At 39.7% G+C, this 27688-nt stretch overlaps 1 protein-coding gene across 1 annotated transcript in view; it reads right to left on the bottom strand.

The window, feature by feature from the left end:
- Positions 1–22627, bottom strand: part of F2 (coagulation factor II, thrombin) — a 102944-nt gene extending 80317 nt beyond the window's left edge. The window contains exons 1-2 of the mRNA XM_053720311.1: positions 22487–22627; positions 9698–9858 (exon numbers count right to left, since the gene is read on the bottom strand). Coding sequence (XP_053576286.1) covers positions 9698–9858; positions 22487–22559 — 234 coding nt within the window. The 5' untranslated portion in view covers positions 22560–22627. The remainder of the gene's footprint in view (positions 1–9697; positions 9859–22486) is intronic.
- Between the last annotated feature and the right edge of the window lie 5061 nt (positions 22628–27688).

Below are 27688 nucleotides of genomic sequence, written 5' to 3'. Positions count from 1 at the left end.
ACTTGTTTTCTGTATACTCTGTGTGTGCTGTCACTTGCTTTCTGTATACTCTGTGTGTGCTGTCACTTGCTTTCTGTATACTCTGTGTGTGCTGTCACTTGCTTTCTGTATATTCTGTGTGTGTTGTCACTTGCTTTCTGCATACTCTGTGTGTGCTGTCACTTGCTTTCTGCATACTCTGTGTGTGCTGTCACTTGCTTTCTGTATACTCTGTGTGTGCTGTCACTTGCTTTCTGTATATTCTGTGTGTGCTGTCACTTGCTTTCTGTATACTCTGTGTGTGCTGTCACTTGCTTTCTGTATACTCTGTGTGTGCTGTCACTTGCTTTCTGTATATTCTGTGTGTGCTGTCACTTGCTTTCTGTATACTCTGTGTGTGCTGTCACTTGCTTTCTGTATACTCTGTGTGTGCTGTCACTTGCTTTCTGTATATTCTGTGTGTGTTGTCACTTGCTTTCTACATATTCTGTGTGTGCTGTCACTTGTTTTCTGCATGCTCTGTGTGTGCTGTCACTTGCTTTCTGCATATTCTGTGTGTGCTGTCACTTGCTTTCTGCATATTCTGTGTGTGCTGTCACTTGCTTTCTGCATGCTCTGTGTGTGCCGTCACTTGCTTTCTGCATATTCTGTGTGTGCTGTCACTTGCTTTCTGCATACTCTGTGTGTGCTGTCACTTGCTTTCTGCATACTCTGTGTGTGCTGTCACTTGCTTTCTGCATACTCTGTGTGTGCTGTCACTTGTTTTCTGCATATTCTGTGTGTGCTGTCACTTGCTTTCTGCATATTCTGTGTGTGCTGTCACTTGCTTTCTGCATACTCTGTGTGTGCTGTCACTTGCTTTCTGCATACTCTGTGTGTGCTGTCACTTGCTTTCTGCATACTCTGTGTGTGCTGTCACTTGCTTTCTGCATACTCTGTGTGTGCTGTCACTTGCTTTCTGCATATTCTGTGTGTGCTGTCACTTGTTTTGTGCATACTCTGTGTGTGTTGTCACTTGCTTTCTGCATATTCTGTGTGTGCTGTCACTTGCTTTCTGCATATTCTGTGTGTGTTGTCACTTGCTTTCTGCATACTCTGTGTGTGTTGTCACTTGCTTTCTGCATACTCTGTGTGTGCTGTCACTTGTTTTCTGCATGCTCTGTGTGTGCTGTCACTTGCTTTCTGCATACTCTGTGTGTGCTGTCACTTGTTTTCTGCATGCTCTGTGTGTGCTGTCACTTGCTTTCTGCATACTCTGTGTGTGCTGTCACTTGCTTTCTGCATGCTCTGTGTGTGCTGTCACGTGCTTTCTGCATACTCTGTGTGTGTTGTCACTTGCTTTCTGCATATTCTGTGTGTGCTGTCACTTGCTTTCTGCATATTCTGTGTGTGCTGTCACTTGCTTTCTGCATGCACTGTGTGTGTTGTCACTTGCTTTCTGTATACTCTGTGTGTGCTGTCACTTGCTTTCTGCATATTCTGTGTGTGCTGTCACTTGCTTTCTGCATGCACTGTGTGTGTTGTCACTTGCTTTCTGCATATTCTGTGTGTGTTGTCACTTGCTTTCTGCATGCTCTGTGTGTGCTGTCACTTGTTTTCTGTATACTCTGTGTGTGCCGTCACTTACTTTCTGTATACTCTGTGTGTGTTGTCACTTGCTTTCTGCATACTCTGTGTGTGCTGTCACTTGCTTTCTGCATACTCTGTGTGTGCTGTCACTTGCTTTCTGCATATTCTGTGTGTGCTGTCACTTGCTTTCTGCATACTCTGTGTGTGCTGTCACTTGCTTTCTGCATATTCTGTGTGTGCTGTCACTTGCTTTCTGCATACTCTGTGTGTGCTGTCACTTGCTTTCTGCATATTCTGTGTGTGCTGTCACTTGCTTTCTGCATGCTCTGTGTGTGTTGTCACTTGCTTTCTGCATATTCTGTGTGTGTTGTCACTTGCTTTCTGCATACTCTGTGTGTGCTGTCACTTGCTTTCTGCATACTCTGTGTGTGCTGTCACTTGCTTTCTGCATATTCTGTGTGTGCTGTCACTTGCTTTCTGTATATTCTGTGTGTGCTGTCACTTGCTTTCTGCATGCTCTGTGTGTGCTGTCACTTGTTTTCTGTATACTCTGTGTGTGCTGTCACTTGCTTTCTGTATACTCTGTGTGTGCTGTCACTTGCTTTCTGTATACTCTGTGTGTGCTGTCACTTGCTTTCTGTATACTCTGTGTGTGCTGTCACTTGCTTTCTGCATGCTCTGTGTGTGCTGTCACTTGTTTTCTGTATACTCTGTGTGTGCTGTCACTTGCTTTCTGTATACTCTGTGTGTGCTGTCACTTGCTTTCTGTATGCTCTGTGTGTGCTGTCACTTGCTTTCTGCATACTCTGTGTGTGCTGTCACTTGCTTTCTGCATACTCTGTGTGTGCTGTCACTTGCTTTCTGCATACTCTGTGGGTGCTGTCACTTGCTTTCTGCATACTCTGTATGTGCTGTCACTTGCTTTCTGCATACTCTGTGTGTGCTGTCACTTGCTTTCTGCATACTCTGTGTGTGCTGTCACTTGCTTTCTGCATACTCTGTGTGTGCTGTCACTTGCTTTCTGCATACTCTGTGTGTGCTGTCACTTGCTTTCTGCATACTCTGTGTGTGCTGTCACTTGCTTTCTGCATGCTCTGTGTGTGCTGTCACTTGCTTTCTGCATGCTCTGTGTGTGCTGTCACTTGCTTTCTGCATGCTTTGTGTGTGCTGTCACTTGCTTTCTGTATACTCTGTGTGTGTTGTCACTTGCTTTCTGCATACTATGTGTGTGCTGTCACTTGCTTTCTGCATATTCTGTGTGTGCTGTCACTTGCTTTCTGTATACTCTGTGTGTGCTGTCACTTGCTTTCTGCATATTCTGTGTGTGCTGTCACTTGCTTTCTGCATGCTCTGTGTGTGTTGTCACTTGCTTTCTGCATATTCTGTGTGTGTTGTCACTTGCTTTCTGCATACTCTGTGTGTGCTGTCACTTGCTTTCTGCATACTCTGTGTGTGCTGTCACTTGCTTTCTGCATACTCTGTGTGTGCTGTCACTTGCTTTCTGCATATTCTGTGTGTGCTGTCACTTGCTTTCTGTATATTCTGTGTGTGCTGTCACTTGCTTTCTGCATGCTCTGTGTGTGCTGTCACTTGTTTTCTGTATACTCTGTGTGTGCTGTCACTTGCTTTCTGTATACTCTGTGTGTGCTGTCACTTGCTTTCTGTATACTCTGTGTGTGCTGTCACTTGCTTTCTGTATACTCTGTGTGTGCTGTCACTTGCTTTCTGCATACTCTGTGTGTGCTGTCACTTGCTTTCTGCATGCTCTGTGTGTGCTGTCACTTGCTTTCTGCATGCTCTGTGTGTGCTGTCACTTGTTTTCTGCATACTCTGTGTGTGCTGTCACTTGCTTTCTGCATACTCTGTGTGTGCTGTCACTTGCTTTCTGCATACTCTGTGGGTGCTGTCACTTGCTTTCTGCATACTCTGTATGTGCTGTCACTTGCTTTCTGCATACTCTGTATGTGCTGTCACTTGCTTTCTGCATACTCTGTGTGTGCTGTCACTTGCTTTCTGCATACTCTGTGTGTGTTGTCACTTGCTTTCTGCATACTCTGTGTGTGCTGTCACTTGCTTTCTGCATGCTCTGTGTGTGCTGTCACTTGCTTTCTGCATGCTCTGTGTGTGCTGTCACTTGCTTTCTGCATGCTCTGTGTGTGCTGTCACTTGCTTTCTGTATACTCTGTGTGTGCTGTCACTTGTTTTCTGCATACTCTGTGTGTGCTGTCACTTGCTTTCTGTATACTCTGTGTGTGTTGTCACTTGCTTTCTGCATACTATGTGTGTGCTGTCACTTGCTTTCTGCATATTCTGTGTGTGCTGTCACTTGCTTTCTGTATACTCTGTGTGTGCTGTCACTTGCTTTCTGCATATTCTGTGTGTGCTGTCACTTGCTTTCTGCATGCTCTGTGTGTGCTGTCACTTGTTTTCTGCATGCTCTGTGTGTGCTGTCACTTGTTTTCTGCATGCTCTGTGTGTGCTGTCACTTGTTTTCTGCATGCTCTGTGTGTGCTGTCACTTGTTTTCTGCATGCTCTGTGTGTGCTGTCACTTGCTTTCTGCATGCTCTGTGTGTGCTGTCACTTGCTTTCTGCATGCTCTGTGTGTGCTGTCACTTGTTTTCTGCATACTCTGTGTGTGCTGTCACTTGTTTTCTGCATATTCTGTGTGTGCTGTCACTTGCTTTCTGCATACTCTGTGTGTGCTGTCACTTGCTTTCTGCATACTCTGTGTGTGCTGTCACTTGCTTTCTGCATACTCTGTGTGTGTTGTCACTTGCTTTCTGCATACTCTGTGTGTGCTGTCACTTGTTTTCTGCATGCTCTGTGTGTGCTGTCACTTGTTTTCTGCATGCTCTGTGTGTGCTGTCACTTGCTTTCTGTATACTCTGTGTGTGTTGTCACTTGCTTTCTGTATACTCTGTGTGTGTTGTCACTTGCTTTCTGTATACTCTGTGTGTGTTGTCACTTGCTTTCTGTATACTCTGTGTGTGTTGTCACTTGCTTTCTGCATATTCTGTGTGTGCTGTCACTTGCTTTCTGTATACTCTGTGTGTGTTGTCACTTGCTTTCTGCATATTCTGTGTGTGCTGTCACTTGTTTTCTGCATACTCTGTGTGTGCTGTCACTTGCTTTCTGCATGCTCTGTGTGTGCTGTCACTTGCTTTCTGCATACTCTGTGTGTGCTGTCACTTGTTTTCTGCATGCTCTGTGTGTGCTGTCACTTGCTTTCTGCATACTCTGTGTGTGCTGTCACTTGCTTTCTGCATATTCTGTGTGTGCTGTCACTTGCTTTCTGCATATTCTGTGTGTGCTGTCACTTGCTTTCTGCATATTCTGTGTGTGCTGTCACTTGCTTTCTGCATACTCTGTGTGTGTTGTCACTTGCTTTCTGCATACTCTGTGTGTGCTGTCACTTGCTTTCTGCATATTCTGTGTGTGCTGTCACTTGTTTTCTGCATACTCTGTGTGTGCTGTCACTTGTTTTCTGCATACTCTGTGTGTGCTGTCACTTGCTTTCTGTATACTCTGTGTGTGTTGTCACTTGCTTTCTGCATACTCTGTGTGTGCTGTCACTTGTTTTCTGCATACTCTGTGTGTGCTGTCACTTGCTTTCTGTATACTCTGTGTGTGCTGTCACTTGCTTTCTGCATACTCTGTGTGTGTTGTCACTTGCTTTCTGTATACTCTGTGTGTGTTGTCACTTGCTTTCTGCATACTCTGTGTGTGCTGTCACTTGCTTTCTGCATACTCTGTGTGTGTTGTCACTTGCTTTCTGCATGCTTTGTGTGTGCTGTCACTTGTTTTCTGCATACTCTGTGTGTGCTGTCACTTGCTTTCTGCATATTCTGTGTGTGCTGTCACTTGCTTTCTGCATACTCTGTGTGTGCTGTCACTTGTTTTCTGCATATTCTGTGTGTGCTGTCACTTGCTTTCTGCATACTCTGTGTGTGCTGTCACTTGTTTTCTGCATATTCTGTGTGTGCTGTCACTTGCTTTCTGCATACTCTGTGTGTGCTGTCACTTGCTTTCTGCATACTCTGTGTGTGCTGTCACTTGTTTTCTGCATACTCTGTGTGTGCTGTCACTTGCTTTCTGCATACTCTGTGTGTGCTGTCACTTGTTTTCTGCATATTCTGTGTGTGCTGTCACTTGCTTTCTGCATACTCTGTGTGTGCTGTCACTTGTTTTCTGCATATTCTGTGTGTGCTGTCACTTGTTTTCTGCATACTCTGTGTGTGCTGTCACTTGTTTTCTGCATGCTCTGTGTGTGCTGTCACTTGCTTTCTGCATATTCTGTGTGTGCTGTCACTTGTTTTCTGCATACTCTGTGTGTGTTGTCACTTGCTTTCTGCATATTCTGTGTGTGCTGTCACTTGCTTTCTGCATATTCTGTGTGTGCTGTCACTTGCTTTCTGCATATTCTGTGTGTGTTGTCACTTGCTTTCTGCATATTCTGTGTGTGTTGTCACTTGCTTTCTGCATACTCTGTGTGTGCTGTCACTTGCTTTCTGCATACTCTGTGTGTGTTGTCACTTGCTTTCTGCATATTCTGTGTGTGCTGTCACTTGTTTTCTGCATGCTCTGTGTGTGCTGTCACTTGCTTTCTGCATATTCTGTGTGTGCTGTCACTTGTTTTCTGCATACTCTGTGTGTGCTGTCACTTGCTTTCTGCATACTCTGTGTGTGTTGTCACTTGCTTTCTGCATATTCTGTGTGTGTGGTCACTTGTTTTCTGCATACTCTGTGTGTGTTGTCACTTGCTTTCTGCATGCTCTGTGTGTGCTGTCACTTGCTTTCTGCATACTCTGTGTGTGCTGTCACTTGTTTTCTGCATACTCTGTGTGTGTTGTCACTTGTTTTCTGCATACTCTGTGTGTGCTGTCACTTGCTTTCTGCATACTCTGTGTGTGCTGTCACTTGTTTTCTGTATACTCTGTGTGTGCTGTCACTTGCTTTCTGCATACTCTGTGTGTGTTGTAACTAATTATTTTTTTATTTTTGTGTCAGATGCCACTATACTGTCTCTGGGCTGTCACTTTGCTTTGTGATTGATAATGTTTATGTAATTTGCAATCCCACTGATGTTTATCTGCTGTTGTATTGCAGCATGTTTATACTGTTTTGCAATCACTATGTTTTCCATTAGTACTTGTTGTCACTTTCTGTGCAATATGTTTGTTAGCAACTTTCTGTGTGTGCTGGTACATTACTGTGTGTTTAATCTGTTTTGCAATCACTGTGCTTTAAGTTAAAACTGCTTTTGCTGTTTTAGCCGAGTTTATTATTGGTGTGCTGTGTGTTTTGTTTAGTTTTTTGTTCTCTCTCTCTTGCCTGTGTTAGCTGTGGTCACTGGGAATGTATATTGTAATAATTCATACCTCCCAACATTTCAAAATTCAAAAGAGGCACATTGCGCCCCCCTCGGCAAAAAATGTATATGTGGTGGGTAGGAGCAGGGATGGGGCTTAAAAAAATCATAAGACCAAAGTAATATAAATAACATTCTAAATAAAGTCATATATTTTAATACTCTTAGGCAGCAAATCAAACACAAGCTCAAACCACTGGTATAGCTATGTGAGCTCTTGCAGAGACAGTGCTAGATATTTTTTATCTTAATTGGACATTTAATAATAGATTCTTGAAAATGGCTCTCTGCATTCCCCATTAATATTCTAGATTCTGGCCTTTAAAGTCAGCAAAAATGCACAGTAACAGAAGCTAAACATATACACACTCAAATACACAGAAACACACACTACATAGCATACACTTACGAATGCAGATACACACCCACACTACATAGTATACACTTATACATGTAGATACACACACAAACATACATACAGATACACACACACACACACTACATAGCATACACTAATATAGACAGATACAAACACACACACACACACTACACAGCATACACTTATATATGCAGATACACAGACACAGCATAGTATACACTTATACATGTAGATACAGACACACACAAACACACTACATAGCATATACTTACACATGCAGATACACACACACACTACATAGCATACACTTACACATGCAGATACACACATTACATAGCTTACACTTATACATGTAGATACAAACACACCACATAACATACACTTATACATGCAGATACACACACACACTATATAGCTTACACTTAAACATGCAGATACACAAACACTACACAGCATACACGTATACACGTACACTACATAGCTTACACTTATACATGCAGATACACACACACTACATAGCATACACTTATATATGCAGATACACACACTACATAGCTTACACTTATACATGCAGATACACACACACACTACATAGCTTACACTTATACATGCAGATACACACACACACACAACACAGCATACACTTATACATAAAGATACACACACTACATAGATTACACTTATACATGCAGACACACACACTACACAGCATACACTTATACATACAGATACACACACACACACACACTACATAGCTTACATATATACATGCAGATACACACACTACATAGCATACATATATACATGCAGATACACACACACTACATAGCATACACTTATACATGTAGATACACACACACACACCTATACATGCAGATACACACACATTCATAGCTTACACTTATACATAAAGATACACACACACACTACATAGCTTACATATATACATGCAGATACACACACATTACATAGCATACACTAATACATGCAGATACACACACACACTTATACATGCAGATACACAAACATTCATAGCTTACACATATATGCAGATACACACACACACAGCACAGCATACACTTATACACACACACACTACACAGCATACACTTATACATGCAGATACACACACTTATAATACAGATACACACACACACTACATAGCTTACACTTATACACGCAGACACACACTACATAGCATACACTTATACATGCAGATTTATATACACACTTATACATACAGATACACACACTACATAGCTTACACTTATACATGCAGATACACACACACTACACAGCGCACACTTATACATGCAGATACACACACACACTACATAGCTTACACTTATACATGCAGATACACACACACTACATAGCATACACTTATAAATGCAGATTTACACAAACACTACATACCTTACACTTATACATGCAGATACACACACTACATAGCATACACTTATACATGCAGATATACACACAAAAAACAACTACAGCATATATGGGTATCTGTAATTCATTGTATGGGGTCCTGGGGTTGGCAAGCACATTAGCTGGCAGTCTGAGGCTGCCATTGTTCGTTACCCTGGTGTTAGCACTGCTGATCCTATAAAATTGAAGGCATGCTAGTATTATCACCAGGGGTTAGACGTCATCACTACCAGAGGTTAGAGGTCACCATTACCTGAGGTTAGAGGATATACAGCCCTTCTTACTCCTGCTTAACCCACACACCATTCCTTTTCCACAGGGAATCTAACAGGTATCTAACCGTGGGAGAGAAAAGCCAACTTTTTTTTTTTTTTTTTTTTTCCAATATATCTTTTTATTGTTTTCAAACAGGTTTAAAGAAAAGAAACGCGGGATAGATGGCAAGCAACCCGGGACAGCGGGACAGACCCCTAAAATCGTGATTGTCCCGCGAAAATCGGGACAGTGATGGAATATGTTTTGTATTTGCTGTTACTCTGCTTACTGGTGTTCTGCTGTTCCCTGCTGGTGTATTTCTACATATTCATTCTGTTTTACAGTCAGTAAGATTAGTTATGGGTTTATAGTAAATGCTGAACACATGTGGTTAATCACATTCCATTCATAACTTATCAACTGCTAGTAAAAAAAAAACTGCATTAAAGTTTATAAAGGCTGTTACCAAATTGTTACTAGAAGTTGTCAACTTTACAGCTGCAATATGATCTAACTCTTGTTCTGTTTTGTCATTGCTGCTGTAAACTTGCTTGTTTTTTGCTTTTGGTCGGTTCTGTTTGAAATAACTGTTGTAGATTAGCTTTGTATTTGGTATCACTGCTGTGTACTTGCTCTGTTTTGCTAAGACTTTGTACAGTATTTGCATTTTCCATTCACTGCTGCTGTTCACAGCTTGAATTTCTAAACTCTTTACCGTTTCAGCCGGATTCTCCTTGATCTCTCGGGCCTCTTCATAGTTGCAGATCTCCTCTATACACTCCCGTTCCATATTCCCCTTCCTTAACTCCTCCAGGGCACTGTTGGCTCTGCGTGGGCGGGAGAGCACTGACTTAGCCTGCTGGCTGGTCAGAAACACTGTGAGAATGGGCAGAATTTTGGTTAGCAAAGTCATTTTTAAATTGACCTTTTAAACAGCTACTCAAATTATTTATGTGTCATTGGCTCAATTACTCAATCCTACAAAGTAAGATTACCTTTAAATCCATGTTTTAACTTTAATGCCTGGTAGTATAAATTAATTTATGGTTAAATAAAACTATCGCAATGCAGGTTAAATAAAAGTATACAGCAAAGGTTGTCTTACTGTGGGCAGCTATTAGGCACCAGACAATCCTTATTAAACCATTCCTACACTGGTTAACCCACTCAAAATAGTTGGGTATACAAAATAATAAGAACTGTTTAGCTGATATTAGAGCCGTATTCCAGTAGGGGTGCAAGTGTCTCAAGGGATTCAGTCTGCAAGGTCTTTGTCTCTATCTCCAGATATACCTTGGAATGAAATTATTCACAATGGTAAACTATGTCAAAGACCCAGTAGAACATCAAATGGAAAATACAGATGGAAAGGAAATCAAATCTTGTATTGTTTATTGAAGAAATACCGACCAAGGATAACAGCTTAATGTCTGGAAATAACTTTACTTCAAAAAGCTGTTTGTATTGAATGCTTTTATTTGCTCTTGAAAAAAAGACAGTTGAAGGGCTGAAACGCGTAAGGGTTTTTTTTTGTAAACTTTTTGGAGCTTTAAAAATCTCTACATCTTTCAGCCGTTCAACTGCCTTTTTCAAGAGCATTGAAATACTTTACCATTGTGAACCATTCTGAGTTATTGATTGATAGAGATAAAGAGCTCACGGACTGAATCCCTGGAGAAGACAGCAGTGATATTGGAATACAGTTTAGCAAGAACTGGAGCTGGCAACAACATTTTCTTAAAGGAGGTTAAAAGGACGGTAAAGGCAAAATTTAAATTGCATGCTCTATCTGAATCATTAAATTTGTAACAACTTTTCAATTCACTTCTATTATCTCATTTGCTTGGTTTCTTTGGTATCCTTTGTTGAAAAGCATACCTAGATAGGCTCCGGAGAAGCAATTCACTACTGGGAAGGTACTGGGATTGGTGGCACCACCTTTATTTTAGCAAGTAAAACTACAAACCAATAGACCATTGTTTGCCTTCCTACCAGCCCCTGAAGAACTAAACCTTATACAGTCACTTCTGGTAATGCAGAGGACATTGCATTTATATTGATAATAATTTCACATCAGATACAGCTGATTCTCTTCTCTGTGAAACTGAAATATACTATTTACAATAAGCTTTAGTTAATATTTAAATCAAGTCTTGACAAGTTTAGCATGGATATTAAAAGGACATTAAACCCCCAAAAATGTATTTCATGGTTTAGATAAGGAAATGCTTATACACTATAGAGTTATAGCATTATATTGCTTTCTCTTACTGTATAATTACGCAGATAGATTATATTCTTTTTCAGTAATGTACTTGATGTATTGTCATTTTCTAATATTTGTTTTTTTGACTAGCATACCATTTTAAACAATGTTCTAATTTACTTATTTTATTTAATTTGATTCATTCAGGTGGTATCCTTTGTTAAAAAGCATATCAAGGTAGGCTCAGGAGCTAGGAACTAGCTACTGATTGGTGGCTGCACCTATATGCCTCTTGTGATTGGCTTACTGATGTGTTCAGCTAGATCCCAATAGTGCATTGCTGCGCCTTCAAAGAAAGGATACCAAGAGAATAAAGCAAAATGGATAATAGAAGTAAATTGGAAGGTTGTTTTCAAATGTATGCTCTATATAAATCATGAAAGAAACATTTTGGGTTTTATGTCCCTTTAAGGTGCTAGTTAATCACTTTTTAGGTGCCAGACAATTATGGTTTTAAAAAAAAATGCAGATTAATCAATGGTGTATTTGCCTTTTGAACTGACTTTCAAAACCCTTTACCTCAATAATATTTGCCTTATATATTTCTCACAACTGGAGATCAGGGACACATGAAAGTGTCATGTAACAAGTGGCAGGGACTATTGGATTGCAGTAAAATTCATTATTTAATTAAACATTTTGAGAGCATAGGAATGAGAAGTACCCTTTACGGGGCTATATTATCATTACATTAGTATTTAATATATTTTTGGCCAGATTACGAGTGGGGCGCTATCTTAAAGTGTGCCCGTAAAGGGGCAAATTTTCCCCTTTACAGTTGCATGTTAAATAACCAGTGGCTGGTTAATGCTCCAGAGAGCTCACAGTTTCATTTTGTGCTATTCGCAATTAACCAGAGATCAAACCTCTGGTTAAAAATTAAAACTTGCAACAATTGCCCCCAAAATAAAGAGAGTTCTGTAAAATTAAAAATAAAGATGAGCATCTTTCATTTTTAATTAAAAACATGAATCAGTTATAAGGGGTTAAAGTATGGGGATGTGGGGTGATAGAAGAAAAATGGCACTAAAAGTGCCTTTACACAGAGGTGAATGGGGGACTGTGTTTTACTCTAAAACATATATATGCTTATATACATATATATTTATGTGTTAATATGTATATATACGCAAATCAACACATACATATATTTGTATATATACATATACATATATTTATTTTGCTGCCCAACGCTGCACTATTTGCCCCCTGCGCTAGGTGGTTTGTCGTGTCTCACGGCATGAAAAACATAATTTATGTAAGAACTTACCTGATAAATTCATTTCTTTCATATTAGCAAGAGTCCATGAGCTAGTGACGTATGGGATATACATTCCTACCAGGAGGGGCAAAGTTTCCCAAACCTCAAAATGCCTATAAATACACCCCTCACCACACCCACAAATCAGTTTAACGCATAGCCAAGAAGTGGGGTGATAAGAAAAAAGTGCGAAAGCATAAAAAAATAAGGAATTGGAATAATTGTGCTTTATACAAAAAAAATTATAACCACCACAAAAAGGGTGGGCCTCATGGACTCTTGCTAATATGAAAGAAATGAATTTATCAGGTAAGTTCTTACATAAATTATGTTTTCTTTCATGTAATTAGCAAGAGTCCATGAGCTAGTGACGTATGGGATAATGACTACCCAAGATGTGGATCTTCCACACAAGAGTCACTAGAGAGGGAGGGATAAAATAACGACAGCCAATTCCGCTGAAAATAATCCACACCCAAAACAAAGTTTAAATCTTATAATGAAAAAAAAAAGTATGCAAAGAAGACCAAGTTGCTGCTTTGCAAATCTGATCAACCGAAGCTTCATTCCTAAACGCCCAGGAAGTAGAAACTGACCTAGTAGAATGAGCTGTAATCCTTTGAGGCGGAGTTTTACCCGACTCGACATAAGCATGATGAATCAAAGACTTTAACCAAGACGCCAAAGAAATGGCAGAGGCCTTCTGACCTTTCCTAGAACCGTAAAAGATAACAAATAGACTAGAAGTCTTTCGGAAATTTTTAGTAGCTTCAAAATAATATTTCAAAGCTCTAACTACATCCAAAGAATGCAACGATCTTTCCTTAGAATTCTTAGGATTAGGACACAATGAATGAACCACAATTTCTCTACTAATGTTGTTAGAATTCACAACCTTAGGTAAAAATTTAAAAGAAGTTCGCAACACCGCCTTATCCTGATGAAAAATCAGAAAAGGAGACTCACAAGAAAGAGCAGATAATTCAGAAACTCTTCTAGCAGAAGAGATGGCCAAAAGAAACAAAACTTTCCAAGAAAGTAATTTAATGTCCAGCGAATGCATAGGCTCAAACGGAGGAGCTTGAAGAGCCCCCAGAACCAAATTCAAACTCCAAGGAGGAGAAATTGACTTAATAACAGGTTTTATACGAACCAAAGCCTGTACAAAACAATGAATATCAGGAAGACTAGCAATCTTTCTGTGGAAAAGAACAGAAAGAGCAGAGATTTGTCCTTTCAAGGAACTTGCAGACAAACCTTTATCCAAACCATCCTGAAGAAACTGTAAAATTCTAGGAATTCTAAAAGAATGCCAAGAAAAATGATGAGAAAAACACCAAGAAATGTAAATCTTCCAGACTCGATAATATATCTTCCTAGATACAGATTTACGAGCCTGTAACATAGTATTAATTACTGAGTCAGAGAAACCTCTATGACTGAGAATCAAGCGTTCAATCTCCATACCTTCAAATTTAAGGATTTGAGATCCTGATGGAAAAAAGGACCTTGCGATAGAAGGTCTGGTCTTAATGGAAGAGTCCACGGTTGGCAAGTGGCCATCTGGACAAGATCCGCATACCAAAACCTGTGAGGCCATGCTGGAGCCACCAGCAGAACAAACGAGCACTCCTTTAGAATCTTGGAGATCACTCTTGGAAGAAGAACTAGAGGCGGAAAGATATAGGCAGGATGATACTTCCAAGGAAGTGACAATGCATCCACTGCCTCCGCCTGAGGATCCCTGGATCTGGACAGATACCTGGGAAGTTTCTTGTTTAGATGAGAAGCCATCAGATCTATTTCTGGAAGTCCCCACATTTGAACAATCTGGAGAAATACCTCTGGGTGAAGAGACCATTCGCCCGGATGTAACGTTTGGCGACTGAGATAATCCGCTTCCCAATTGTCTATACCTGGGATATGAACCGCAGAAATTAGACAGGAGCTGGATTCCGCCCATACCAGTATTCGAGATACTTCTTTCATAGCCAGAGGACTGTGAGTCCCTCCTTGATGATTGACATATGCCACGGTTGTGACATTGTCCGTCTGAAAACAAATGAACGACTCTCTCTTTAGAAGAGGCCATGACTGAAGAGCTCTGAAAATTGCACGGAGTTCCAAAATGTTGATTGGTAATCTCACCTCCTGAGATTCCCAAACCCCTTGTGCTGTCAGAGACCCCCAAACAGCTCCCCAACCTGTCAGACTTGCATCTGTTGAAATCACAGTCCAGGTCGGAACAACAAAAGAAGCCCCCTGAACTAAACGATGGTGGTCTGTCCACCACGTCAGAGAGTGTCGTACAATCGGTTTTAAAGATATTAATTGAGATATCTTTGTATAATCCCTGCACCACTGGTTCAGCATACAGAGCTGAAGAGGTCGCATGTGAAAACGAGCAAAGGGGATCGCGTCCGATGCAGCAGTCATAAGACCTAGAATTTCCATGCATAAGGCTACCGAAGGGAATGATTGAGACTGAAGGTTTCGACAAGCTGAAACCAATTTTAGACGTCTCTTGTCTGTCAGAGACAGAGTCATGGACACTGAATCTATCTGGAAACCTAAAAAGGTTACCCTTGTCTGAGGAATCAATGAACTTTTTGGTAAATTGATCCTCCAACCATGTTCTTGAAGAAACAATACAAGTCGATTTGTATGAGATTCTGCTAAATGTGAAGACTGAGCAAGTACCAAGATATCGTCCAAATAAGGAAATACCACAATACCCTGTTCTCTGATTACAGACAGAAGGGCACCGAGAACCTTTGTAAAAATCCTTGGAGCTGTTGCTAGGCCAAACGGCAGAGCCACAAACTGTTAATGCTTGTCTAGGAAAGAGAATCTCAGAAACTGATAGTGATCTGGATGAATCGGAATATGCAGATATGCATCCTGTAAATCTATTGTGGACATATAATGCCCTTGCTGAACAAAAGGCAGAATAGTCCTTATAGTTACCATTTTGAATGTTGGTATCCTTACATAATGATTCAATATTTTTAAATCCAGAACTGGTCTGAAGGAATTCTCCTTCTTTGGTACAATAAAGAGATTTGAGTAAAACCCCAGCCCCTGTTCCAGAACTGGAACTGGCACAATTACTCCAGCTAACTCTAGATCTGAAACACATTTCAGAAATGCTTGAGCCTTCACTGGATTTACTGGGACACGGGAAAGAAAAAATCTTCTTGCAGGAGGCCTTATCTTGAAGCCTATTCTGTACCCTTGTGAAACAATGTTCTGAATCCAAAGATTGTGAATCGAATTGATCCAAATTTCTTTGAAAAATCGTAATCTGCCCCCTACCAGCTGGGCTGGAATGAGGGCCGCACCTTCATGTTGACTTGGGAGCTGGCTTTGGCTTTCTAAAAGGCTTGGATTTATTCCAGACTGGAGATGGTTTCCAAACTGATACCGCTCCTGTAGCGGAAGGATCAGGCTTTTGTTCCTTATTGTGACGAAAGGAACGAAAACGATTAGTAGACCTAAATTTACCTTTAGATTTTTTATCCTGTGGTAAAAAAGTTCCTTTCCCCCCAGTAACAGTTGAAATAATGGAATCCAACTGTGAACCAAATAATTTATTACCCTGGAAAGAAAGGGAAAGCAAAGTTGACTTGGAAGACATATCAGCATTCCAAGTTTTAAGCCATAAAGCTCTTCTAGCTAAAATAGCTAGAGACATATACCTGACATCAACCCTAATGATATCAAAGATGGCATCACAAATAAAATTATTAGCATGTTGAAGAAGATTAACAATGCTATGAGAATTATGATCTGTTACTTGCTGCGCTAAAGCTTCCAACCAAAAAGTTGAAGCTGCAGCAACATCCGCTAAAGATATAGCAGGTCTAAGAAGATTACCTGAACATAAGTAAGCTTTTCTTAGAAAGGATTCAATTTTTCTATCTAAAGGATCCTTAAAGGAAGTACTATCTGCCGTAGGAATAGTAGTACGTTTAGCAAGAGTAGAGATAGCCCCATCGACCTTAGGGATTTTGTCCCAAAACTCTAATCTGTCAGATGGCACAGGATATAATTGCTTAAAACATTTAGAAGGAGTAAATGAATTACCCAAATTATTCCATTCCCTGGAAATTACTTCAGAAATAGCATCAGGGACAGGAAAAACTTCTGGAATAACTACAGGAGATTTAAAAACCTTATTTAAACGTTTAGATTTAGTATCAAGAGGACCAGAATCCTCTATTTCTAATGCAATTAAGACTTCTTTAAGTAAAGAACGAATAAATTCCATTTTGAATAAATATGAAGATTTATCAGCATCAACCTCTGAAACAGAATCCTCTGAACCAGAGGAATCATTATCAGAATCAGAATGATGATGATCATTTAAAAATTCATCTGAAAAATGAGAAGTTTTAAAAGACCTTTTACGTTTACTAGAAGGAGGAATAACAGACATAGGCTTCTTAATGGATTTAGAAACAAAATCTCTTATGTTAACAGGAACACTCTGAGTATTAGATGTTGATGGAACAGCAACAGGTAATGTAACATTACTAAAGGAAATATTATCTGCATTAACAAGTTTGTCATGACATTCATTACAAACAACAGCTGGAGGAACAGATACCACAAGTTTACAGCAAATACACTTAACTTTGGTAGATTCAGCATCAGGCAGCGATTTTCCAGAAGTATCTTCTGATTCAGGATCAATCTGAGACATCTTGCAATATGTAAAAGAAAAAACAACATATAAAGCAAAATTGATCAAATTCCTTAAATGACAGTTTCAGGAATGGGAAAAAAAATGCCAGTGAACAAGCTTCTAGCAACCAGAAGCAAATAAATAATGAGACTTAAATAATGTGGAGACAATAATGACGCCCATATTTTTTGGCGCCAAAAAAGACGCCCACATTATTTGGCGCCTAAATGCTTTTAGCGCCAAAAATGACGCCACATCCGGTAACGCCAACATTTTTGGCGCAAAAACGTCAAAAATGACGCAACTTCCGGCGACAAGTATGACGCCGGAAATAACAAAGAAAAATTTTTGCACCAAAAAAGTCTGCGCCAAGAATGACGCAATAAAATGAAGCATTTTCAGCCCCTGCGAGCCTAACAGCCCACAGGGAAAAAAGTCAAATTTTAAGGTAAGAAAATTGATTATTCAAATGCATTATCCCAAATAATGAAACTGACTGTCTGAAATAAGGAATATTGAACATCCTGAATCAAGGCAAATAAATGTTTAAACACAAATATTTAGAACTTTATATAAAAGTGCCCAAACATAGCTTAGAGTGTCACAAAAATAAGACTTACTTACCCCAGGACACTCATCTACATGTAGTAGAAAGCCAAACCAGTACTGAAACGAGAATCAGTAGAGGTAATGGAATATGAGAGTATATCGTCGATCTGAAAAGGGAGGTAAGAGATGAATCTCTACGACCGATAACAGAGAACCTATGAAATAGACCCCGTAGAAGGAGATCATTGAATTCAAATAGGCAATACTCTCTTCACATCCCTCTGACATTTACTGCACGCTGAGAGGAAAACCGGGCTCCAACCTGCTGCGGAGCGCATATCAACGTAGAATCTAGCACAAACTTACTTCACCACCTCCACAGGAGGCAAAGTTTGTAAAACTGATTTGTGGGTGTGGTGAGGGGTGTATTTATAGGCATTTTGAGGTTTGGGAAACTTTGCCCCTCCAGGTAGGAATGTATATCCCATACGTCACTAGCTCATGGACTCTTGCTAATTACATGAAAGAAATGAGGCTCCCATTGGAGCCTGTGGAAGCATCCTCTCTCGAGAGTAGGGGTTGCAGGAAATGCAAGGTCGCATTCGCATTGCACCTGACTTGTAATACCAGCGCACATTTACATGCACTGGTATTACTAAGTGGAGCGCAAATATCACACTCGCTGAAAGCACAATATTGCTCTCCACTCGTAATCTAGGCCTTTATTGGAAATAAAGTTACATTGCAAAAATGTTTAATGAGAAAAGAAACTGTCTATTTTAAGCAATACAATGATCTGCTAAGAGAAGTCATAAAAACATATGATTATTTATTAATTCTATTTGTCATTGTATTTTTTTATAGTAACATAAGTACAAACATGATGGTTTTATAATTTTTTAAGAGTAAATACTTTGTTCACATAGATATGCTTTGTTAACAGGCCAACATTGATTTATTTGTTGGGCCCTTTGACCCCTTAAACCAAATAAGGGAAGCCAAAAAGTTGAAACCATTGACACCATACGACAAGCTTATAGTTCAAATTTACTCATTGTAAGCCGATTGCAAAATATATTTTTCAGCTCCCATTGGATTCTACTGATGTGATTTGAGGTCTGCAAAATTAAAATCTGAAAGCTTTGTACACTGCTGTATAATGTTAACTTTTTTCAGCAGCCATCTTAATATCTCTAGGTTAGCCAAAATTTATTAACAGACATGTCAACTTAGCTAAAAACATTTTTGACTTTTTAAAATAAAAAAAACAGAGATCATTTTTACAATATTTTTTTTTTCATTTTAATTCCATTCAGTGACCATTTAATGAGTGATAAATAATGTATTCTTTCTTGCTATAAAACTAACATGCCATTTAAAGAGAATTTGACATATCACAGATACTTGGGGACAGGACCGTCTTTAACACAGGGCAAAAGGGGCAGTTGCCCTGGGCCCAGTCTCTGTTGATGGGCCCAAGAGTCCTAAAAAAAAAAAAAAAAAAAAAAAATGTTTTATTTATTTTTTTATTTTTTTATGATTAATACCAGACTGCTGATGTGACATGGGGAACACACACATTCAGTCCTAATACTGTCACAGTCAAAAGTACTCTGCTTATATTTTTTTTAAAAACTGTGCCAGACCTTGCCGGTGTCATGTGACATGCCAAGCTAGTGCCATGTGCTCTTTTAGATGTGCACTGTGCAGCACTGAATGCAAAGCCCTAACTCGGCATCCAGCCATTTCCCACTGCATCAGAAAAGGTCCTACTGGGGTTACCACTGTTACCAGGTAACTGCTCTGGTGGTGGGGATTGTTTCTGGGTAGGGCTGACTGTAGGCGCATGCAGCAGAAAGCTGGAGCGGCAGGCACATGAGGATTTGAGCATCTGTGCAGCTGCATACACTGCTCTCTTCAGTCTTGAGGCTGTGTGACTCATCTCACACTGTATCCATGCAGCCTTGGACAGACAGCATCCAGTCTACTGGTCCCCTTAGCCCTGCTCTTTCTGCTGTGGCCCTAAGATAAACTAACTAAAGTTTGTTAGGGGAATAGTGCTTTGTAGAAAGGTGTCAGTGGGAAGAATAAGTGAGTGCACACACACCCCTCCCCATGCAGCATTGTCTAGTTCAGGGTGAGAGGGAACTTGTTCCTAGCAAAGAAGCGACATGTGCTGGTGTGGCTGATGTATAGCGTCATGCTGATACTTCACACATTAATGTAAGGTTTATTTTTATAGTTTTTATTTTCTCTCTGTATCAGATTTTACAGCTTCCCATAATAGTTCTGCTGTTCCAGTCAGTAAACTTATATTTGTCTGCACCTCCATGCTTCCTCCTTTACCTTGCTTTGCTCCTGTTGGCTGCCCTAAATCTCTTTAACCAGCTAACCTCACACCAGAATCACATTCAAAAGAATATTAAATGAATCCACAGTGGAGGAATTTATATATTTATTTACTTATTAGTACTGCTTAGGTCCAGTTTCACATATTGCATTTTTTTTTTTTTATTTAAATGATTAGCCCAGCAGTGGATGATCCACCGCTGGGCTAATAATAATAAAAAAAATTGATTTAGTTGTTTTTTGGGATGTTGGGGTGGAGAGCGAAATTGCATGGGGTGGGGGGGGGGCCCAAGAAAATTTTTGCCCAGGGTCCAATCAATATTAAAGACGGCCCTGCTTGGGGCCGAATTATCAAGCTCAGAATGGAGCTCAATGCCCCTGTTTCCATGTGAGCCTTCAGTCTCGCTGGAAACAGCAGTCTAAAGACCGCTGCTCCATAACTGATCCACTGCCTCTGAGGCCGCGGTCTTCAATCCGCCCAATCCTATACGATCGGGCTGATTGACACCCCCTGCTAACGGCCGATTGGCCACAAATCTGCAGGGGATGGCATTGCACAAGCAGTTCACAAAAACTGCTTGTGCAATGATAAATGCTGACAGTGTATGCTGTCGGCATTTATCGAAGTGCGGCGGACATTATACGCTACATCGTATCATGTCCATCAGCACTTTAATAAATCGGCCCCTATGTGTTAATCTGAAGCTGAGCTGCCTCTGTAAAAAGCTTTGCCTTTAAAAGCATTCACCATCAACTAATGTTCCATTTTCCACCTAGGACAATATTGGAGTAGTCTATCAAGCAATGCAGGCTTATACTTAAAGGGACAGTCAACACCAGAATTTTTGCTGTTTTAAAAGATAGATAATCCCTTAATAACTAATTCCCCAGTTTTACATAACCAACACAGTTATAATAATACACGTTTTACCTCTGTAATTACCTTGTATCTAAGCCTCAGCAGACTGCCCCCTTATTTCAGTTCTTTTGACAGACTTGCATTTTAGCCAATCAGAGCTGTCTCCATGGTAAATTCAAGTGCATGAGCTCAATGTTATCTATATGAAACACGTGAACTAATGCTCTCTAGTGGTGAAAAACTATCAAATGCATTTAGATTAGAGGCAGCCTTCAAGGTTTAATAAATTAGCATATGAACCTCCTAGGTTTAGCTTTCAACTAAGAATACCAAGAGAACAAAGCAAATTTGGTGATAAAAGTAAATTGGAATGTTGTTTAAAATTACATGCCCTATATGAAACATGAAAGTTTTTTTTGGACTTGACTGTCCCTTCAAAGGGACAGTCAACACCAGATTATTTTGTTGTTTAAAAAGAAAGATAATCCCTTTATTACCCATTCCCCAGTTTTGCATAACCAACACTAATAGAAATTCACTTTTTACCTCTGTGATTACCTTGTATCTAAGCCTCTGCAGACTGCCCCCTTATTTCAGTTCTTTTGACAGACTTGCATTTTAGCCAATCAGTGCTCACTCCAGGGTAACTTCACATGCATGAGCTCAATGTTATCTATATGAAACACATGAACTAATGCCCTCTAGTGGTCAAAATGCTTTCAGATTAGAGGCAGTCTTCAAGGGCTAAGAAATTAGCATATGAACCTCCTAGGTTTAGCTTTCAACTAAGAGTATCAAGAGAACAAAGCAAAATTGATGATAAAAGTAAATTGGAAAGTTGTTTAAAATTATATTCCCTATTTAAATCATGAAAGGTTTTTTTGTACTTGACTGTCCCTTTAAGTTTTTCTTATCTATCAATGCACATATATTTGTGTAAATTGGTAATGATTTGATGCATCATCTTAAAATGCCTTTAAAATTAAATTAGATACATTGATTAACACAACCCTTAAAGGAACATGAAACACACATTTTTTCTTTCATGATTTAGATAGAGCATGCAATTTTAAACAACTTTCTAATTTACTTCTATAATCTAATTTGCTTCATTCTCTTGATATCCTTTGCTGAAAAGCATATCTAGATAGTCTCAGTAGCTGCTGATTGTTGGATGCACACAGATGCCTCGTGTGATTGGCTCACCAGTGTGCATTGCTATTTCTTCAACAAAGGATATCTAAAGAATGAAGCAAATTAGCTAATAGAAGTAAATTGGAATGTTGTTTCAAATTGTAATCTCTACCTAAATCGTCAAAGAAAAATTTTGAGTTTAATGTCCCTTTAAGTATATATAAAAAAGTTAAGCCAAGCAACAAGCTAATCAAAAATAAAAATCCATAAACCATATACACAGCCTGTTACAGTCAGGCACAAAAAGGGTTAATCCTGTGACAGCGACAAAGCCTACAATGCATTGTGCTGAACTAGTTAATTCCAAGCCATGTTGTAGTTTCCCAGCCATCTTCTTACCATTTGTGCTGTGGACCATTGGTAGCAAGGAGCTTAGGAGAAGTCCCCATATTATCTGTTCTCTGTGTCGCATGGTTGGTGGGGGAGATAGGAGTCAGTGATGTGCAGCTCCCCTTAGCTACGAGCACCTAAACTGTGCAGAAACTTAGGACATCAGCCTGTGTCAGGAACCTACAGACCCTCCTCCTCCCTCCCCCTCATTGCTATCCTCCATGGTCCACTTCTGGGGTCAGCACTAGTTAAACATTTAACAGCAAAGGCTGAGACCTCCTCATTACCATTGTATTAGCAAAAAGGGCACTGTTAGCAAGCACAAAGTCCCTCGGCTGGGCCCAGAGCGTTACTTATGGACTCATTTCCCCTACATACACTTACAAGGTCTGAACTACCAACCTTGCCTCACCACTGCCCTGTGAAGTTCAAAATGCGTCATGAAACCCCTATTTTTTCTTTCATGAGTCAGATACTGCATGCAATTTTGAACAACTTTCTAATTTACTTATAATACATATTCTTTGTTCTCTTGGTATCTATTGTTAAAAAGCAGGCACGTGTCTGGAGCACTATTTGGTAGCAGTTTTGCAAGAATGCTATCCATTTGCAAGAGCACTAGATGGCAGCACTATTCCCTGCCATGTACTGCACCAGGTGCCTACTTAGGTATCTCTTCAACAAATACCACGGGAACAAAGCAAATTGGATAATAAAACATAATTTATGTAAGAACTTACCTGATAAATTCATTTCTTTCATATTAACAAGAGTCCATGAGCTAGTGACGTATGGGATATACATTCCTACCAGGAGGGGCAAAGTTTCCCAAACCTTAAAATGCCTATAAATACACCCCTCACCACACCCACAAATCAGTTTAACGAATAGCCAAGAAGTGGGGTGATAAGAAAAAGTGCGAAGCATATAAAATAAGGAATTGGAATAATTGTGCTTTATACAAAAAAATCATAACCACCACAAAAAAGGGTGGGCCTCATGGACTCTTGTTAATATGAAAGAAATGAATTTATCAGGTAAGTTCTTACATAAATTATGTTTTCTTTCATGTAATTAACAAGAGTCCATGAGCTAGTGACGTATGGGATAATGACTACCCAAGATGTGGATCTTTCCACACAAGAGTCACTAGAGAGGGAGGGATAAAATAAAGACAGCCAATTCCTGCTGAAAATAATCCACACCCAAAATAAAGTTTAACAAAAAACATAAGCAGAAGATTCAAACTGAAACCGCTGCCTGAAGAACTTTTCTACCAAAAACTGCTTCAGAAGAAGAAAATACATCAAAATGGTAGAATTTAGTAAAAGTATGCAAAGAAGACCAAGTTGCTGCTTTGCAGATCTGGTCAACCGAAGCTTCATTCCTAAACGCCCAGGAAGTAGATACTGACCTAGTAGAATGAGCTGTAATTCTTTGAGGCGGAGTTTTACCCGACTCAACATAGGCAAGATGAATTAAAGATTTCAACCAAGATGCCAAAGAAATGGCAGAAGCTTTCTGGCCTTTCCTAGAACCGGAAAAGATAACAAATAGACTAGAAGTCTTACGGAAAGATTTCGTAGCTTCAACATAATATTTCAAAGCTCTAACAACATCCAAAGAATGCAATGATTTCTCCTTAGAATTCTTAGGATTAGGACATAATGAAGGAACCACAATTTCTCTACTAATGTTGTTGGAATTCACAACTTTAGGTAAAAATTCAAAAGAAGTTCGCAACACCGCCTTATCCTGATGAAAAATCAGAAAAGGAGACTCACACGAAAGAGCAGATAATTCAGAAACTCTTCTAGCAGAAGAGATGGCCAAAAGGAACAAAACTTTCCAAGAAAGTAATTTAATGTCCAATGAATGCATAGGTTCAAACGGAGGAGCTTGAAGAGCTCCCAGAACCAAATTCAAACTCCAAGGAGGAGAAATTGACTTAATGACAGGTTTTATACGTACCAAAGCTTGTACAAAACAATGAATATCAGGAAGAATAGCAATCTTTCTGTGAAAAAGAACAGAAAGAGCAGAGATTTGTCCTTTCAAAGAACTTGCGGACAAACCCTTATCCAAACCATCCTGAAGAAATTGTAAAATTCTCGGTATTCTAAAAGAATGCCAAGAAAAATGATGAGAAAGACACCATGAAATATAAGTCTTCCAGACTCTATAATATATCTCTCGAGATACAGATTTACGAGCCTGTAACATAGTATTAATCACGGAGTCAGAGAAACCTCTATGACCAAGAATCAAGCGTTCAATCTCCATACCTTTAAATTTAAGGATTTCAGATCCGGATGGAAAAAAGGACCTTGTGACAGAAGGTCTGGTCTTAACGGAAGAGTCCATGGCTGGCAAGATGCCATCCGGACAAGATCCGCATACCAAAACCTGTGAGGCCATGCCGGAGCTATTAGCAGAACAAACGAGCATTCCCTCAGAATCTTGGAGATTACTCTTGGAAGAAGAACTAGAGGCGGAAAGATATAGGCAGGATGATACTTCCAAGGAAGTGATAATGCATCCACTGCCTCCGCCTGAGGATCCCGGGATCTGGACAGATACCTGGGAAGTTTCTTGTTTAGATGAGAGGCCATCAGATCTATCTCTGGGAGCCCCCACAATTGAACAATCTGAAGAAATACCTCTGGGTGAAGAGACCATTCGCCCGGATGCAACGTTTGGCGACTGAGATAATCCGCTTCCCAATTGTCTACACCTGGGATATGAACCGCAGAGATTAGACAGGAGCTGGATTCCGCCCAAACCAAAATTCGAGATACTTCTTTCATAGCCAGAGGACTGTGAGTCCCTCCTTGATGATTGATGTATGCCACAGTTGTGACATTGTCTGTCTGAAAACAAATGAACGATTCTCTCTTCAGAAGAGGCCAAAACTGAAGAGCTCTGAAAATTGCACGGAGTTCCAAAATATTGATCGGTAATCTCACCTCCTGAGATTCCCAAACTCCTTGTGCCGTCAGAGATCCCCACACAGCTCCCCAACCTGTGAGACTTGCATCTGTTGAAATTACAGTCCAGGTCGGAAGAACAAAAGAAGCCCCCTGAATTAAACGATGGTGATTTGTCCACCACGTTAGAGAGTGTCGAACAATCGGTTTTAAAGATATTAATTGAGATATCTTCGTGTAATCCCTGCACCATTGGTTCAGCATACAGAGCTGAAGAGGTCGCATGTGAAAACGAGCAAAGGGGATCGCGTCCGATGCAGCAGTCATAAGACCTAGAATTTCCATGCATAAGGCTACCGAAGGGAATGATTGTGACTGAAGGTTTCGACAAGCTGTAATCAATTTTAGACGTCTCTTGTCTGTTAAAGACAGAGTCATGGACACTGAATCTATCTGGAAACCCAGAAAGGTTACCCTTGTTTGAGGAATCAAAGAACTTTTTGGTAAATTGATCCTCCAACCATGATCTTGAAGAAACAACACAAGTCGATTCGTATGAGACTCTGCTAAATGTAAAGACGGAGCAAGTACCAAGATATCGTCCAAATAAGGAAATACCACAATACCCTGTTCTCTGATTACAGACAGAAGGGCACCGAGAATCTTTGTGAAAATTCTTGGAGCTGTAGCAAGGCCAAACGGTAGAGCCACAAATTGGTAATGCTTGTCTAGAAAAGAGAATCTCAGGAACTGATAATGATCTGGATGAATCGGAATATGCAGATATGCATCCTGTAAATCTATTGTGGACATATAATTCCCTTGCTGAACAAAAGGCAATATAGTCCTTACAGTTACCATCTTGAACGTTGGTATCCTTACATAACGATTCAATAATTTTAGATCCAGAACTGGTCTGAAGGAATTCTCCTTCTTTGGTACAATGAAGAGATTTGAATAAAACCCCATCCCCTGTTCCGGAACTGGAACTGGCATAATTACTCCAGCCAACTCTAGATCTGAAACACAATTCAGAAATGCTTGAGCTTTCACTGGATTTACTGGGACATGGGAAAGAAAAAATCTCTTTGCAGGAGGTCTCATCTTGAAACCAATTCTGTACCCTTCTGAAACAATGTTCTGAATCCAAAGATTGTGAACAGATTTGATCCAAATTTCTTTGAAAAAACGTAACCTGCCCCCTACCAGCTGAACTGGAATGAGGGCCGTACCTTCATGTGAACTTAGAAGCAGGCTTTGCCTTTCTAGCAGGCTTGGATTTATTCCAGACTGGAGATGGTTTCCAAACTGAAACTGCTCCTGAGGACGAAGGATCAGGCTTTTGTTCTTTGTTGAAACGAAAGGAACGAAAACGATTGTTAGCCCTGTTTTTACCTTTAGATTTTTTAACCTGTGGTAAAAAAGTTCCTTTCCCACCAGTAACAGTTGAAATAATAGAATCCAACTGAGAACCAAATAATTTGTTTCCCTGGAAAGAAATGGAAAGTAGAGTTGATTTAGAAGCCATATCAGCATTCCAAGTCTTAAGCCATAAAGCTCTTCTGGCTAAGATAGCCAGAGACATAAATCTAACATCAACTCTAATAATATCAAAAATGGCATCACAGATGAAATTATTAGCATGCTGGAGAAGAATAATAATATCATGAGAATCACGATTTGTTACTTGTTGCGCTAGAGTTTCCAACCAAAAAGTTGAAGCTGCAGCAACATCAGCCAATGATATAGCAGGTCTAAGAAGATTACCTGAACATAGATAAGCTTTTCTTAGAAAAGATTCAATTTTTCTATCTAAAGGATCCTTAAACGAGGTACCATCTGACGTAGGAATGGTAGTACGTTTAGCAAGGGTAGAAATAGCCCCATCAACTTTAGGGATTTTGTCCCAAAATTCTAACCTGTCAGGCGGAACAGGATATAATTGCTTAAAACGTTTAGAAGGAGTAAATGAATTACCCAATTTATCCCATTCCTTAGCAATTACTGCAGAAATAGCATTAGGAACAGGAAAGACTTCTGGAATAACCGCAGGAGCTTTAAAAACCTTATCCAAACGTATAGAATTAGTATCAAGAGGACTAGAATCCTCTATTTCTAAAGCAATTAGTACTTCTTTAAGTAAAGAGCGAATAAATTCCATCTTAAATAAATATGAAGATTTATCAGCATCAATCTCTGAGACAGAATCCTCTGAACTAGAAGAGTCCAAAGAATCAGAATGATGGTGTTCATTTAAAAATTCATCTGTAGAGAGAGAAGATTT

The sequence above is a fragment of the Bombina bombina genome, chromosome 7 (assembly GCF_027579735.1).
Source record: "Bombina bombina isolate aBomBom1 chromosome 7, aBomBom1.pri, whole genome shotgun sequence".
Lineage (NCBI taxonomy): Eukaryota > Metazoa > Chordata > Amphibia > Anura > Bombinatoridae > Bombina > Bombina bombina.
The sequence above is the reverse complement of the archived record's forward strand: the minus strand, read 5'-3'. Positions and strand labels throughout refer to the sequence as shown.